General features: G+C 40.6%; 1 protein-coding gene across 2 annotated transcripts in view; it reads left to right on the top strand.

The window, feature by feature from the left end:
* Positions 1-2053: 2053 nt before the first annotated feature.
* The window catches only part of LOC133544156 (voltage-dependent L-type calcium channel subunit beta-4-like), a 50224-nt gene continuing 34408 nt past the window's right edge, over positions 2054-17869 (top strand). Inside the window, exons 1-2 of one of the 2 annotated variants that reach the window (XM_061889251.1) lie at positions 2054-2309; positions 17156-17239. In XM_061889251.1, coding sequence (XP_061745235.1) covers positions 2247-2309; positions 17156-17239 — 147 coding nt within the window. In that variant the 5' untranslated portion in view covers positions 2054-2246. The remainder of the gene's footprint in view (positions 2310-17155; positions 17240-17869) is intronic. The other variant, XM_061889252.1, reaches the window with a different exon arrangement.

Genomic DNA, 17869 nt, shown 5'->3' with positions numbered 1-17869 from the left:
AGCATGCGCTAATTATATTGGGAAGCGAGTTTGACCCGGCAGTAATTCAAGGCAGGCGCATATTATATACCCTGCGGCAATTCAAGGAAATGCGGTAAATCAATAAAGTACTATCTATCTATCTATCTATCTAGTAGAAATGTACCTGAAGAGCTTAGCGTCAAAGTCAATAAGCTTCTTTGTTTTCTTCATCCTCTTGTTGTGGGGCAGACATGCTCGTAAATGAACATTCATCTTCTGATATTGCCATTTGTAATACAAATTAGCGTATAGTTCTAATTTATATCGGTCAGTTGACTCTATCTATAAAACGCTAAAAACTACAACATGGCTGGCGGGGGAAGGACGCAGTCGAAATGGAGGCAAGGAAAACAACGCATCCTTAAGTGAAGTAAATGTTATTTATATAGAGCTTTTTCTCTACTGACTCAAAGCGTTTTACAAAGTGAAACCCAATATCTAAGTTACATTTAAACCAGTCCGGGTGGCACTGGGAGCAGGTGGGTAAAGTGCCTTGCTCAAGGACACAACGGCAGTGACTAGGATGTCGGAAGCGAGGATCGAACCTGCAACCCTTAAGTTGCTGGCACTGCCACTCTACCAACCGAGCTATACTGCCCGGTTGGTATAGCTTGGTTGGTTTGTATAGAGACAGTTACAACAATCTATGCAAAACCTAGACCAAAGAACCACCACTACATGTTATGGGGACCACAAAGAAAGTGAAAAAAAACAACATAAAATCATTTTGAATAAGTGCTTCCACCTCGCTGTGATGTCACAACGTAGCCACACGGCAAAACCCCACCATTCGGCCAAAAGGTGGGGTACACCCTGGACAAGTCGCCACCCCATCGCAGGGCCAACACAGATAGACAACACAGACACCCACATTCACACAGTCACGGGGAGAACATGCAAACTCCACACAGAAAGATCCCGCACCCGGGATTGAACCCAGGACTACTCAGGACCTTTGTATTGTGAGGCAGACTCACTAACCCCTCTACCACTGCGCTGCCCCTACCGGTAATAGACAAACGAATTTTCTGTTAAAAGTATTACTGTCAGAGTTTGTTGTTGACAAAACCCAAGATGCAGAGAAGGAGGGAGGCATTTTGCAGGAAAACATGATTTAATTAAATACTAAGACAAAAACAAAACCAAAAGGGTACAAACACAAAGCGCGCACGTGGGCGGATAACAAACTAAAGGAGCTAGCATGAGAGCTAGAAAATAACAAACAGGAGCTTAGCGTGCAAACAGGCAAACAAAAGTCGTACTTGTAGAATGAAAATAAACTAGAAGCAGGGAACAAAAAACAGTAAGGTACAAACATCTAACAAATATAGCTTACCGCTACGCTGCAAAGACACGACAGGAGCGACAATATCAATCAATCAATCGATGTTTATTTATATAGCCCTAAATCACAAATGTTTCAAAGGACTGTACAAACCATTACGACTACGACATCCTCGGAAGAACCCACATAAGGGCAAGGAAAACTCACACCCAGTGGGCAGGGAGAGTTCACACCCAATGGGACGCCAGTGACAATGATGACTATGAGATATCTTGGATAGGACCTCAAATGTGGGCAACCCCCCCCCCCCAATACAGAAGTGACATGCAATACAATAATCCAGCACTGACTGGAGGAACAAAGCAGGTACAAATAGGAGCGGGCTGATTGACACCAGGTGTGGCCAGGTGCCTATCAGCCCCAGCTGAGGGGAAAAAGCACTCATGGAGAAACACAGGAAATAGACAAAATAAGAGCGCTGACAGGAAATACTACACATACAAAGGAAACCAAGACAAATGCAGAGGAAAAAAAACTAACACAAACAAACTGTCAGGGGAAAGCCTGACAATTACAAGTGCATTCAAAATGAACCCGTCTTGGCAGCGCGAGTCTGAATAATCCTTAAAATGTTTAAAGTGGTCTGCAATTAGCCCTCTCTGCAGGCTAAATAAAGACCCCCCTCCCTCATGCATCACTCAAGTCCATCTGCTTATGAGTGAGCAAGCATCATCATCATCATCACCCTCATCCTCCTCACAAGTCTTCCAGCTTACATCAGCAGCAGGAGCACCTGTGTCCTCGCAGTGGAGGAGAACAGACAGTAAGAGCTCATGTCCCGCTGTGCGGCGTGAAGCTGGAGCACGGAGCCCGGAACCCACCACCCGTCCGCTGGGCCGCACCGGAGCAGCCTGCGCTCTGGACCGATGTCCTGGCCGAAATGTCCCGACACATTTACATACGCAACAAAATTGGTGAGGGTATCCAAGCGCCTATCTTCCAGGTAACAGCTCTCATCTTTAAATTAAATATGTGCCATTTGCTTGCATTAATGTATGGATTCTGTGTTTTAAAGTGCTGGATTGACAGTCTCCCTTCAATCTGATGAATTGTTGAGCTGTCAGTGGTGAATATTGTCCTTCTAATTATAATAAGGAGCTATTTAAAGCCCTCTCTGTTTTTGTCTCTTTGGTGACTGTGAGAGAGATGATGACCCAGATGAATGGCCCTGTTTTAGACAGGGAGAGAAGTTGGGCTGTGACTTATTATGACATTGTCATTCACTCTGGGGGTTTGGACAGAAATGGAGCAAATCAGAGAGCAGATAATTAATTTAGCTCTCTAGAGACAAAGCCTGCCGTTATATTTGGACTTTATGGGGGCGAGACAAAGACAGAAAGCATCAAAAGTAAGGAGACAAAAAGGACAAAATTACACAATGTTAAATTAAATTCAACATATTTTCATGTCATAAATAATACTTTAGATTGAAGACGGTTCCATGAAAGTAATGCAGCCACCTGCATCTTCACACAAATGAATACGCTATAGAGCAGGGCTGTCAAACTCATTTTAGCTGGGCCTGATGGGTAAAATCATAGCATAATAACTTTAAAAGAAAACAATGTTGTATTGTTTTCTTTGTCCCAAAAGAGAACAAGCACATTCTGAAAATGTACATTTTACAAATAACTCTCCTGACAAAACCCTTAAAGTTAGTTCAACATTCTGAGAAAAAAATTGGTGCAGTGTGTCACAGTGTGTTGGTGACGAACCCCAAGATGCAGAGAAGGCATGATTTAATGTTTAAAATAAAAGGTAAAAAACACAAACCAGGAACTAGGTATAGCCAAAACTGAAAACAGGAACCAGCAAACAGAAAAAACTGGAAACAGCTAATGGCTAACAAGAAAACACGAAACAAAAGAGCTAGGAGAAAGCAAATTACAAATAGCTAACAGGAACAGCTTACCGCTACGACGACAGCGACGAGGACAAGTAGTAGCACGGCAGGTAGGAGCTGTAACGATATCGACAATGACAGGTAGTGGTGACATCGACACGGCACGGCAATACTCCAACACCGAGTGGAGGACAAAGCAGGTTTAAATAGTACCTGGCTGATTGACACCAGGTGTGGCCAGGTGCCAATCAGCCACAGCTGAGGGGACTCAGCACTCGGGGAGACAAACAGGAAACAGAACTAAAACAAGAGCGCTGACAGGAAACACAACCAACACAGAGGAAAAACTAAAACACAACCAAAACTGTCAAAAACACCATGAAGAATACAATGAACTTAGACTTAATCTCAGTATATCTACAAAGCAATTCAACTTTAAGTCACGGTCCATGTTATTTGGAAAACTGTTTGGTTACCTTAAGACAGGGGTCGGGAACCTTTTTGGCTGAGAGAGCCATGAAAGCCAAATATTTTGAAGTGTATTACCATGAGAGCCATGTAATATTTTTTAACACTGAATACAACTAACTACATGCATTTTTAAGTAAGACCAACATTTTTAGAGTATAATAAGTTTTTTTTTTTTTTTTATAACATTTTTATTCTGAAGCTAACATATAATAAATAAAATACTTCTAACCATTGATGCGACTTCTTGAACAGGTGCAGTAGGAAATGGATGGATGGATTAAAATTCATGAGAATGTTTTATATGTTGAACGTTATTTTGAGCACTGTGATTACCAGCGGAATTATTTATTGCTAATCGTGTTAAGCAGGCCTGGGCAATTATTTTAACTCAAGGGGCCAAATTTAGAGAAAAAAATGTGTCTGGGGGGCCGGTACATCTGATTTTTAGGAACACTAACACAAAAACTTACAATAATGTCTGATTGAATGCTAAAAAAGTTATGAGAGACTGTCTTAAAAACAGAATGGAATTTTACATTTGTTTTACTGAACGAGACACCCAGAATGTACATGAAAATAAAGAATGTGGGATTTACAATATTAACTACGAATGATAAAACACTGAATATTGACAACATATAAACGTCACACCCCCTCTCGATTGACATATTTTACAATCAAGCAAAACACAACAAAAATGCAACAAACACAGGAAAATATGAAAGTGAAGGGTAAAAAAACACTTACAATCTGATATATCTGATACATCACAAAGCTTTAGAACTTTGTTGTAGAAATGTCTTTCTGCGTCTGTCCCTGACACCCACATTTCAGGTTGACCGCTCTGGAAACACTTTGTGGAAACGCTCATCACCCACACTGCTTGGTGCCTCGTCTGAGCTGCCGTGACTTAGATTACCATAGTAACAAATTAGATTAGCATAGTAACTAATTATATTACCATAGTAACTAGTATATCATGCAAAAGAGCAGATTTCAACCATTGAAATACTTTGTATAGTTCAAGACTCACGCTAATTTGAAAACATCACTACAAATTAGAGATGCGCGGTTTGCGGTCTCATCCGCGGAGTCCGCGGATAAACCGCGGGTCGACATGACGAAAAATTTGATTTTAAATAGATTTGGGTGGGTGGCGGTTGAACCATTCGGAATTATTTGATATACATGGTTCAGGGATCGGCAATCTTTAACACTCAAAGGGCCATTTTGACCCGTGTCACAAAGTAAAGAAACAACCGGAGCCGCAAACATTCTCGCGAATATCTACTGGCGGTCACCCAGTTAACAAGAATTAGGGCGTGCAACAAAGCCATTGCTTTTAACGCCTTCTACAACATGCCAGTCCAGCAACATGTTATATGTGGCTTCCGCAGACACACGTACACGACTGAGCATACTGGGTGACACAGAGTACACTGATGGTTGATATATACAATTTTAACACTCTTACTAATATGCGCCACGCTGTGAAACAAGAATGACAAACACATTTCGGGAGAAAATCCTCACAGTAACACAACATAAACGCAACACAACAAATACCCAGAATCCTTTGCATCCATGAGTCCTCCTGACTATATTATACACCTCGCCAGCACCAACCCCCCCCACTTCCCCGTGTGTTGGTAGGGGCAGGCTTAAGAGCAGGCTCAACCACATCAGAAACTTTCAAGCCTCCATGCCCAAAACTGATCTGAAAGATGATCTCTGTACAATTTGGACTCCAATGAAGGCTTACTGGGAAGAAGCTTAAAGGAGACCTCTTATGACGTTCCTCTTATTTTAACTTATAGATGTCATTACATTGTTAGATTCTTGTTTTAAACCATGCCAAGATGTAAAATCAAAAGGTTCATGCATTTTTGGATGCCAAAAATGCTGTGTTTTGCAGTCTTTTTTCAACAGTGGATACAGTGTGATGTCACACTGTGGTGGGAGTACTTGCCTGGGCATTTCTAGTATACATGGTCAGCCAGCCTCCTCCCCCTCTGCTTCAGACTAGTAAGACTGTTATGGCTGTTGTCTGCAGCCTTGGGTGTCATTCCCTCTCATTTAATGCCACAACATGGCTTGGGGGAAAAAAGATATCCATCCATCCATCCATCCATCCATCTTCTTCTGCTTATCCGAGGTCGGGTCGCGGGGGCAACACCCTAAGCAGGGAAACCCAGACTTCCCTCTCCCCAGCCACTTCGTCTAGCTCTTCCCGGGGGATCCCGAGGCGTTCCCAGGCCAGCCGGGAGACATAGTCTTCCCAACGTGTCCTGGGTCTTCCCCGTGGCCTCCTACCGGTTGGACGTGCCCTAAACACCTCCCTAGGGAGGCGTTCGGGTGGCATCCTGAACAGATGCCCGAACCACCTCATCTGGCTCCTCTCGATGTGAAGGAGCAGCGGCTTTACTCTGAGTTCCTGCCGGAGGGCAGAGTTTCTCACCCTATCTCTAAGGGAGAGCCCCGCCACACGGAGGAGGAAACTCATTTCGGCCGCTTGTACCAGTGATCTTATCCTTTCCGTCATGACCCAAAGCTCATGACCATAGGTGAGGATGGGAACGTAGATCAACCGGTAAATTGAGAGCTTTGCCTTCCGGCTCAGCTCCTTCTTCACCACAACAGATCGGTACAACGTCCGCATTACTGAAGACGCCGCACCGATCCGCCTGTCGATTTCACGATCCACTCTTCCCCCACTCGTGAACAAGACTCCTATGTACTTGAACTCCTCCACTTGGGGCAGGGTCTCCTCCCCAACCCGGAGATGGCATTCCACCCTTTTCCGGGCGATAACCATGGACTCGAACTCGGAGGTGCTGATTCTCATTCCGTCGCTTCACACTCGGCTGCGAACCGATCCAGTGAGAGCTGAAGATCCCGGTCAGATGAAGCCATCAGGAACACATCCTGTGAAAAAAGCAGAGACCTAATCCTGCGGTCACCAAACCGTGTACTGGAGAGGAGGCTACACCGGATAGTCGAACCTCGGATTCAGGAGGAACAGTGTGGTTTTCGTCCTGGTCGTGGAACTGTGGACCAGCTCTATACTCTCGGCAGGGTTCTTGAGGGTGCATGAGAGTTTGCCCAACCAGTCTACATGTGCTTTGTGGACTTGGAGAAGGCATTAGAACGTGTCCCTCGTGAAGTCCTGTGGGGAGTGCTCAGAGAGTATGGGGTATCGGACTGTCTTATTGTGGTGGTCCGTTCCCTGTACGATCAGTTGCAGAGCTTGGTCCGCATTGCCGACAGTAAGTCAAACGTATTTCCAGTGAGGGTTGGACTCCGCCAAGGCTGTCCTTTGTCACCGATTCTGTTCATAACTTTTATGGACAGAATTTCTAGGCGCAGTCAAGGCGTTGAGGGGTTCCGGTTTGGTGGCCGCAGGAAAAAAGATATGCGGGTGACTAAACAATAAAAAAGTTATTGAGATCTCAGGATCATTAATGTATATTAATAACCTATCATTTCAAACAGGTACATTTCCAAACAAAATTAAAATAGCTAAAGTTGCACCAATTTACAAGACTGGAGATAAACATCTATTTACAAATTATAGACCTGTTTCTTTACTTACACAATTTTTTTAAATCATTGAAAAACTGTTCAATAACAGATTAGAGAGTTTCATAAATAAAAATAGAATACTCGAAGAGAACCAATATGGATACAGAGCTAATGTTTCTACTTCAATGGCTTTAATTGAAATTACAGAAGAAATTACCAATGCAATAGATAGTGAAAAATGTGCGGCAGCAGTGTTTATGGATCTAACTAAAGCACTTGGCACAATAATCACAATATTTTAATAAAAAAACTAGAACGATATGGCATCAGAGGGTTAGTCTTAAACTGGATAAGAAGTTATCTAACGAACAGGAAACAATACGTGAAGCAAGGCGAACTCACTTCTACAATGCTAAATATATCCTGTGGTGTACCTCAGGGATCAATACTAGGACCTAAACTATTCAATCTCTATATAAATGACATTTGTAAAGTTACAAGAGATTTAAAGTTAGTATTATTTGCAGATGATACAACAGCGTTTTGTTCAGGAGAGAACACACAGAAGATAATACAAATAACAGAAGAAATGAACAAATTTAAAAAAGGGTTTGACAAAAATAGACTATCATTGAATCTCAGTAAAACTAAAATAATGCTATTTGGTAACAGTAGAAGAGAAAGTCAAACACAAATACAAATAGACGGAATAGAAATTGAAAGAGTAAATGAAACCAAATTTCTAGGTATAATGATTGATGATAAATTGAACTGGAAATCTCATGTAAAAAAAATATACAACATAAAGTAGCAAGAAATAATGATAAGTTCTAGACCAAAAATCACTTCATATTCTCTACTGCTCACTAGTGTTACCATATCTGAGTTACTGTGTAGAAATATGGGGAAATAACTACAAAAGTACACTTCATTCACTATCAGTGTTACAAAAAAGATCAGTTAGAATAATACATAATGTTGGATATAGAGAACATACAAACCCTTTATTTATTGAATCAAGGATACTGAAATTCCACGACATAGTGAAATTGCAAACAGCTAAAATTATACACAAAGCAAACTATAACCTGCTTCCCAAGAATATACAACAATTCTTCTCAATATAATCTTAGAGAAAAATGTAATTTAAATCATTTGTACACACGTACAACAATTAAGACTTTCAGTATATCAGTAAGTGGAATTAAATTATGGACTGGACTAAGCAAAGCAATCAAACAATGTACTAATACGATCCACTTCAAGAAAGTCTTCAAATTGGAAGTGTTTACAAAGTACAAAAAAGAAGAACCATGATCAACACTGGAAGTGTTTACAAAGTACAAACAAGAAGAACCAGATTTTATTCACCCATTCATTCTTTCATTTTCAAAATAATCTTACTTATCTCATCGTATGGAATAAGACTTACTTCACCAATTATTAATTTTCATTGTGATTACTTATGGAGTATATTGTGAATACATTGAGAACCGGAAGTGAACAAACGTTTTAGCATCTGTTATGTAAAAGAAAAGGGGTAGGATTAAATAAGCTCTGCTTCTTCCTACTCCTTTTCGAAAATGTTGAAAAGAGAAACTGGAAATTGTGATGTATCATGTTGTATGCTTGCATGTTCGAAATAAACTCAAACTCAATACGGGCAATGAGAATTGATGAATACATGGGGATGCACTCTACTGTATATGTTGCATTGACTACAGAGTTTGTCTGACTTCTTGTTGACCTCAAACCCCTAGTTTTCCTTTCAAACAGCATAAGGACTAACATGTTTTGAGTTTCACGTAGTTGGTGTATACGATTGTTTGTATGTGCCGTGCGATTGGCTGATGACTGGTCCAGGGTGTACCCCGCCTCGGACAAGCGTTAAATAAAATGCCTTCACTGATTAAAATATGGCTATGATTATTAGTTTTTGAATTGCAAAATGTTTTCAGCTCAGATCTTTCACAATTGATGAGTAAAGTATATGGTTGTCTGGCGCCTCAAACTGGCAGGAAGTATAACTGTTTTGCTCTCTGATATGAGATATTTTTAATATAATTATTATTATAATTATTATTATAATCATGTAGACATAACCTGAAGGGTAAAGAAAAAATTTGAACAAAGCATTAGGCATAGAGAATATAGTGTAAATGTTACATCTAAATTCTGTACCTTTTCTTTATGTTACATTGACATACAGTTACTGTATATCCAAATGTGTTTTAAGATGTTGCCTTCTTTGTACAGTGAGGGATAAAATTAATTACGAACGAGGACTAATGTGGGTGGCTCATTAGCACAGAACTGGTGTGTGGGTTATAGAGTTCTTGCAGTTTGGTAGAGGATCAAATACTTCTTTGTAGCAGTCTGCCAAGTGCGAGAAAACTGACTAAAAAGACAGTCCTTCAGAGTGAAGATAAATAATGACCTGCTGCAAAAACAATAGCTGCTTTCCCGCCAACATTTTACTACCAGCTATTTCAGTAAAGTACTTATATGTGTATTGTGTGTTTCCATTGCAACTCTAAGTTCCCGGGTATGTTTTGATTGATTGATTGATTGATTGAAAGTTTTATTAGTAGATTGCACAGTAAAGTACATATTCCGTACAATTGACCACTAAATGGTAACACCCGAATAAGTTTTTCAACTTCTTTACGTCGGGGTCCACGTTAATCAATTTACAAACCCCGTTTCCATATAAGTTGGGAAATTGTGTTAGATGTAAATATAAACGAAATACAATGATTTGCAAATCATTTTCAACCCATATTCATTTGAATGCACTACAAAGACAAGATATTTGATGTTCAAACTCATAAACTTTTTTTTTTTTTTGCAAATAATAATTAACTTAGAATTTCATGGCTGCAACATGTGCCAAAGTAGTTGGGAAAGGGCATGTTCACCACTGTGTTACATTACCTTTTCTTTTACCAACACTCAATAAACGTTTGGGAACTGAGGAAACTAACTGTTGAAGCTTTGAAAGTGGAAATCTTTCCCATTCTTGTTTTATGGAGAGCTTTAGTCATTCAACAGTCCGCGGTCTCCGCTGTCCTATTTTATGCTTCATAATGCGCCACACATTTTCGATGGGAGACAGGTCTGGACTGCAGGCGGGCTTGGAAAGTACCCGCACTCTTTTACTACGAAGCCACGCTGTTGTAACACGTGGCTTGGCATTGTCTTGCTGAAATAAGCAGGGGCGTCCATTATAACGTTGCTTGGATGACAACATATGTTGTTCCAAAACCTGTATGTACCTTTCAGCATTAATGGTGCCTTCACAGATGGTATGGGGGCACTAAAACACCCCCATACCATCCCAGATGCTGGTTTTTGGCCTTTGCGCCTATAACAATCCAGATGGTTATTTTCCTCTTTTTTCTGGAGGACAGCACGTCCACAGTTTCCAAATATAATTTGAAATGTGACTCGTCAGACCACAGAACACCTTTCCACATTGCATCAGTCCATCTTAGATGAGCTCGGGCCCAGCCAAGCCGGCAGCGTTCCAGGGTGTTGTTGATAAATGGGTTTGGCTTTGCATAGTAGAGTTTTAACTTGCACTTACAGATGTAGTGACCAACTGTAATTACTGACAGTGGTTTTATAAAGTGTTCCTGAGCCCATGTGGTGATATCCTTTACACACTGATGTCGGTTTTTGATGCAGTACCGCCTGAGGGATCAAAGGTCCGTAATATCATCGATTTTGTGCAGTGATTTCTCCAGATTCTTCTAACCTTTTGATGATTTTACAGACCGTAGATGGTAAAATCCCTAAATTTCTTGCAATAGCTCGTTGAGAAATGTTGTTCTAAAGCTGTTCGACAATTTGCTTACAAAATGATGACCGTCGCCCCATCCTTGTTTGTGAATAACTGATAATTTCATGGAATCTGCTTTTATACCCAATCATGGCACCCACCTGTTCCCAAGTAGCCTGCACACCTGTGGTATGTTCCAAATAAGTGTTTGATGAGCATTCCTCAACTTTATCAGTATTTATTGTCACCTTTCCCAACTTCTTTGTCACGTGTTGCTGGCATCAAATTCTAAAGTAAATGATTATTTGCAAAGAAATTTTTTTTTTTTATCTGTTTGAACATCAAATATGTTGTCTTTGTAGCATATTCAACTGAATATGAGTTGAAAAGGATTTGCAAATCATTGTATTCCGTTTGTAAGTACATCTGACACAATTTCTCAACTCATATGGAAACAGGGTTTGTATGTATCCGATTCAAGGTGATGAGGTATGTGGGAAATGAACAAATAATTAAAGTCGGACTTTTTTAGTAACTAAAATATACAAAAGCCTCATACCATCCCAGATGCTGGCTTTTGAACTTTGCGCCTATAACAATCCAGATGGTTATTTTCCTCTTTTTTCTGGAGGACAGCACGTCCACAGTTTCCAAATATAATTTGAAATGTGACTCGTCAGACCACAGAACACCTTTCCACATTGCATCAGTCCATCTTAGATGAGCTCGGGCCCAGCCAAGCCGGTGGCGTTCCAGGGTGTTGTTGATAAATGGGTTTGGCTTTGCATTGTAGAGTTTTAACTTGCACTTACAGATGTAGCGACCAACTGTAATTACTGACAGTGGTTTTATGAAGTGTTCCTGAGCCCATGTGGTGATATCCTTTACACACTGATGTCGGTTTTTGATGCAGTACCGCCTGAGGGATCAAAGGTCCGTAATATCATCGATTTTGTGCAGTGATTTCTCCAGATTCTTCTAACCTTTTGATGATTTTACAGACCGTAGATGGTAAAATCCCTAAATTTCTTGCAATAGCTCGTTGAGAAATGTTGTTCTAAAACTGTTCGACAATTTGCTTACAAATTGGTGACCCTCGCCCCATCCTTGTTTGTGAATTACTCAGCATTTCATGGAAGCTGCTTTTATACCCAATCATGGCACCCACCTGTTCCCAAGTAGCCTGCACACCTGTGGTATGTTCCAAATAAGTGTTTGATGAGCATTCCTCAACTTTATCAGTATTTATTGCCACCTTTCCCAACTTCTTTGTCACGTGTTGCTGGCATCAAATTCTAAAGTTAATGATTATTTGCACACAAAAAATGTTTATCAGTTTGAACATCAAATATGTTGTCTTTGTAGCATATTCAACTGAATATGAGTTGAAAAGGATTTGCAAATAATTTTATTCCGTTTGTAAGTACATCTGACACAATTTCTCAACTCATATGGAAACAGGGTTTGTATGTATCCGATTCAAGGTGATGAGGTATGTGGGAAATGAACAAATAATTAAAGTCAGACTTTTTTAGTAACTAAAATATACAAAAGCCTCATTAAAAAAGGGTTAGGAATTTCTTGACCGGCTAGCTTTAGTTTGAAGTTAGCTCAGCTTTAGGCTCGTCAAACCATTTGTTGGCACCATGGTCGGACACTCTTTGATTGCCCTTCAGCGTATAGTCTAATCTTTACTAAGTTTCTTCAACTTTTCACAAATTAGTTTCTGCTTAAATCCTCCATTTAGATCAGGGGTCTCAGACACACAGCCAGCGTGCCAATTGCGGCCCGCGAGACATTATTTTGCGTTCCCCACCTTAGTATGAAAGTTTAATGTTAGTGCGGCCCGCGAGTTTTATGTGAATGGCGCTTGACAGGGTTGTGTTATTTGGGTTCAAAATGGCTCTTTCAACTTTCTGGGTTGCCTACCCCTGCGTTAGTGGAAAAGCGGCAAATGAGCGACAGCGACAGAGACCTTCCCATGGAGACGAGGGTTTTCTTACGTGCCTGGCTGCAGTCATACCGCGACACCTGTCCGTCAGTAATAACAGTCCCCGATAACCTGGACCAATTCAAACCGTTATTTGTTTTTTTTATTATTTATTCTGCATTGCCTCATACGATGAACAATACATATATTTCTATATGACGCCGGGTAAGACTCCGTGAGCCGTCACTTTTTTGTGCTCCATATCCCGGTACTTTCCAGGCTATTATCCGGGCTATTATATTATTATTAGCTGTAGGGAGGAAAAGTGGAATAACACACATTGCGGAAGTAACAATATTCTCCGTGCGTCAGCTAAATACAAATATATTCCACAACTCCAAACATGTCTTTTTCAAAGCCTGCAGTGAAGGGAAAGGTTCGTGATGAGCAAAGACAATTCCAGGAAAAGTGGGAGATACAATATTTCTTTGTTGAGCACAGGAGCACCCCGACGTGTCTTATTTGCACAGAGAAAGTTGCGGTGCACAAGGGATACAATCTGAAATGTCATTATACAACTAGACAGGCTGAGGAGTATGCAAAAAATGTTTTACGAAATCTTTTCTTGCGGCCCAGCCTCACCCAGACTCTGCAATCAGTGGCCCCCAGGTCAAGTGACTTTGAGACCCCTGATTTAGATCTTCCAACTCGAAAGAGTTGTCAGCCTGCTTCTCATAGCTGCTTTTCATTAACTTGCTAAAGTCAAAGTTCAAGGCAACAACAAAAGCAGCAACAGGCATCAAGTAAAGACTGTTTCCGTCAAGGTCTTTTATTACTTTATATTCATAGCTGTATGTAGAAGTGGCTGGTTGTACCCGCTGCTTTAATGTCTTTTATGTCCTTTGTGTTCTTTGATTTTTCTCTCTTACACACATGTGAGAGGGATGTGTACTATGGCTATGAGTTGTTGTTGTTTTTTTCCATTGGCCTCAGTCTGAAACCCCTCTCCAGGACCCAGGCTTAGACCGATTTTTTAAAAAATTTTTAATCTTCTATTTATTTCTCCCATTCCCCCCTACTTGTTTACATGTATCTCACCTTTTTTGTAAGGGGCGCTGTTCTGTCTCCCTGTAATGTTTGTCTGATCTTAAATGGGATTGTGCTGAAAATTTTTATTTTCCTGAAGGAACTCTCCTGAAGGAATAGAGTACTATCTATATATCTATCTATCTATCTAACTATCTATTTATCTATCTATCTATCTATCTATCTATCTATCTAGGTCTCCTGAGTTCAGGTAGTCATTGACTCCAAAACGTTTTCATCCAAGAATTAAAACTTATATATTTACCTTGCCAGCCTTCTATATGCTACTGAGCCCCTAAATATTTGGTTTCAAGTCCTGGCCAATGTTGCATCAGAAAGAGCATCTGGGCTAAAAAAAAAAAAAAAAAAGAAAAAAAAGAAAAAAGCCAAAACCATTCATACTTCTTGTGGTGACCCCTGAACTTTGAACTCTGAAAATTCTTAAATCATAATTAGGTTTTTTGGCGCTTGAGCAGAAAGGGTCTGATGTCATTCAAGTCATGTTAGATGCACACTGCCTATATCTTCAATAACTATCCTGACATTTGGAGCCTTGGAGGGTTCAGTTTGATTAACATTCATATCAATCAATCTATTAAAGGCCTACTGAAATGAGATTTTTTTATTTAAACGGGGATAATAGGTCCATTCTATGTGTCATACTTGATCATTTCACAATATTGCCATATTTTTCGCTGAAAGGATTTAGTACAGAACATCGACGATAAAGTTTGCAACTGGAGAAAAGCCCTGTCTCTACCGGAAGTCGCAGACGATGACGTCACATGTTGATGGCTCCTCATATATTCACATTGATTTTAATGGGAGCCTCTAACAAAAACAGCTGTTCAGACCGAGAAAACGACAATTTCCCCATTAATTTGAGCGAGGATTAAAGATTCGTGTTTGAGGATATTGATAGCGATGGACTAGAAAAAAAAAAAACGCGATTGCAATCGCGTTGCATTGAGACGGAGTCATATGTTTTTAGAGACATTTACTAGGATAATTCTGGGAAATCTCTTATCTTTCTATTGTGTTGCTAGTGTTTTAGTGAGTTTAACAGTACCTGATAGTCGGAAGTGTACGTAAACCGGCCGGGTGTTGACGCGCAGTGTCTCGGGGAAGTCGACGGCAGCTGTACGGGAGAGGCACAAGCTCAGCAGATATCCGGTAAGAAGCGACTTTTTAAACACAATTTTCTCACCGAAACCTGCTAGTTGACATTCAGTCGGGATCCATGTCCGCTGTGATACATAGTAAAGTTTCACCTGCGTGAATTTTAAGCAAGGAATAACCGTGTGTTTGTGTGGCTAAAGGCTAAAGCTTCCCAACTCCATCTTTCTACTTTGACTTCTCCAATATTAATTGAACAAATTGCAAAAGATTCAGCAACACAGATCTCCAAAATACTGTCTAATTATGCCGTTAGAGCAGACGACTTTTAGCTGTGTGTGTGCGCAGCGCTCTTATTCATAACAGCCCGTGACGACACGCGTACACGTCATCATTACGTGACGTTTTCAAGAAAAAAGTCCCGGGAAATTTAAAATTGCAATTTAGTAAACCAAAAAGGCCGTATTGGCATGTGTTGCAATGTTAATATTTCATCATTGATATATAAACTATCAGACTGCGTGGTGGGTAGTAGTGGGTTTCAGTAGGCCTTTAATGTATACTTGTATAGCCCTAAATCACAAGTGTCTCAAAGGGCTGCACAAGCCACAACGACATCCTGGGCTCATACCATCAAACCTTATATATATTAAAGACAAATATATTGGGCCACAAAAAAAATCTTGTTTAGGGCCACCCGGGAACCAGCACTGCATATCATTTGTATACTCCACATTAAATAATATGTCTTGTTCTTTTGTTAAAGGGGAACATTATCACAATTTCAAAAGGGTTAAAAACAATAAAAATCAGTTCCCAGTGGCTTATTTTATTTTTTGAAGTTTTTTTCAAGATTTTACATCTCCCGGAATATCCCTAAAAAAGCTTTAAAGTGCTTGATTTTCGCTATTTGCGATGCGACTGTCCATTTCCCTGAGACGTCATACAGTGTTGCCAATACAAACAAACAATGGCGGCTACCACAGCAAGATATAGCGACATTAGCTCGGATTCATACTCGGATTTCAGTGGTTTAAGCGATTCAACAGATTACGCATGTATTGAAACGGATGGTTGGAGTATGGAGGCAGATAGCGAAAACGAAATTGAAGAAGAAACTGAAGCTATTGAGCGAATAGCTATTGACGCTAGTCAGCCATAGCATGGGTGTACCTAATGAAGTGGCCAATAGCATGGCTGCCTTATTAGCATCGTCGGAAAAATGTGCAGACCAAACGATCAGGACTTTCGCATCTTGTGACACTGGAGCAACTTAAATCTGTCGATTGGTAAGTGTTTGTTTCGCGTTATATGTGGGTATCTAGTTTCAAATGTACATACAGCTAGCGTAAATAGCATGTTAGCATCGATTAGCGTAGCATGTTAGCATCGATTAGCTGGCAGTCATGCCTTGACCGAATATTTCTGATTGGCACATAAGTCAACAACATCAACAAAACTCACCTTTGTGATTTCGTTGACTAATCGTTGCAAATGCATCTGCAGATTATCCATACATCTCTGTGCCATGTCTGTCTTAGCATCGCCGGTAAAATGTGCAGACACTCTGGTACATTCAATGGGGGTCTGGCGGCAGATTTCTTGCCAGTGGTGCAACTTGAATCCCTCCCTGTTAGTGTTGTTACACCCTCCGACAACACACCGGGGAGGCATGATGTCTCCAAGGTTCCAAAAAATAGTCGAAAAAACGGAAAATAACAGAGCTGAGACCCGGTGTTTGTAATGTGAAAATGAAAATGGCGGCTGTATTACCTCGGTGACGTCACGTTCTGACGTCATCGCTACAAGACAGATAAACAGAAAGGCGTTTAATTCGCCAAAATTCACCCATTTAGAGTTCGGAAATCGGTTACAAAAATATATCTGGTCTTTTTTCTGCAACATCAAGGTATATATTGACGCTTACATGGGTCTGGTGATAATGTTCCCCTTTAAGGAATTCTGGTTTCCTCTCTCAGTTGAAACACATGAACGACTCTCAATTGTATTTTTTGATCTTACAGCTTGTGCTTTTTCCAGGTGAACCGGGGGACTTATTCCAGGAGGAGCCGCCTGAAGAGGTCCGATGGCAGCACAACCTCGACCAGCTTTATCCTGAGACAGGTGCGATCCGTACACACACAGACATAACAACCCAGTGTGTAACTAAACACCACTGTGATGACATCTTTCCCATGTTTCGGTTTAGTTTTCCCACACAGCTCTTGCTTGCATGGGGAAGTAATGTGTCAGAGCTGCACCTAAGATCATTGCAACTAAGTTTCTAATATGTTTTATGGTAGGAAATTGCACATTTCAATATTGAAAGGTAAAACAAGTATGATGGTATGAATGCCTCTTTCTTAGCCTACCAGATACGTGTTTATGTGTACCTGTATCTTAGTTATTCTTTCTTCCCCGTGCTCTTATTTTCACTTGGCATGTCTTGCTGTTACATGACCTCTGCACAGAGCACTGATTCCCTTACCTGTTCTTGATTGACAATCAGCTTACACACCTATCCCTGGTTGTCAAATTAGGAGTCTTCTTAGGCACGGCGCTAGTTTGTTGTACTTTGTAGAGCAGGGATGCCCATTACATCGATCGCGAGCTACCGGTCGATCATGGAGGGTGTGTCAGTCAATCGCAAACCAAGCATTAAAAAAATAAACCTAAAAATATGTGATCATCAATCTTTACTACGACGTCACTTTCGTCACTTGATTGACATTCACGGCACGGCTTCCGAGATGA

This window comes from Nerophis ophidion, linkage group LG27 (genome assembly GCF_033978795.1).
Source record: "Nerophis ophidion isolate RoL-2023_Sa linkage group LG27, RoL_Noph_v1.0, whole genome shotgun sequence".
Lineage (NCBI taxonomy): Eukaryota > Metazoa > Chordata > Actinopteri > Syngnathiformes > Syngnathidae > Nerophis > Nerophis ophidion.
The sequence above is the reverse complement of the archived record's forward strand: the minus strand, read 5'-3'. Positions and strand labels throughout refer to the sequence as shown.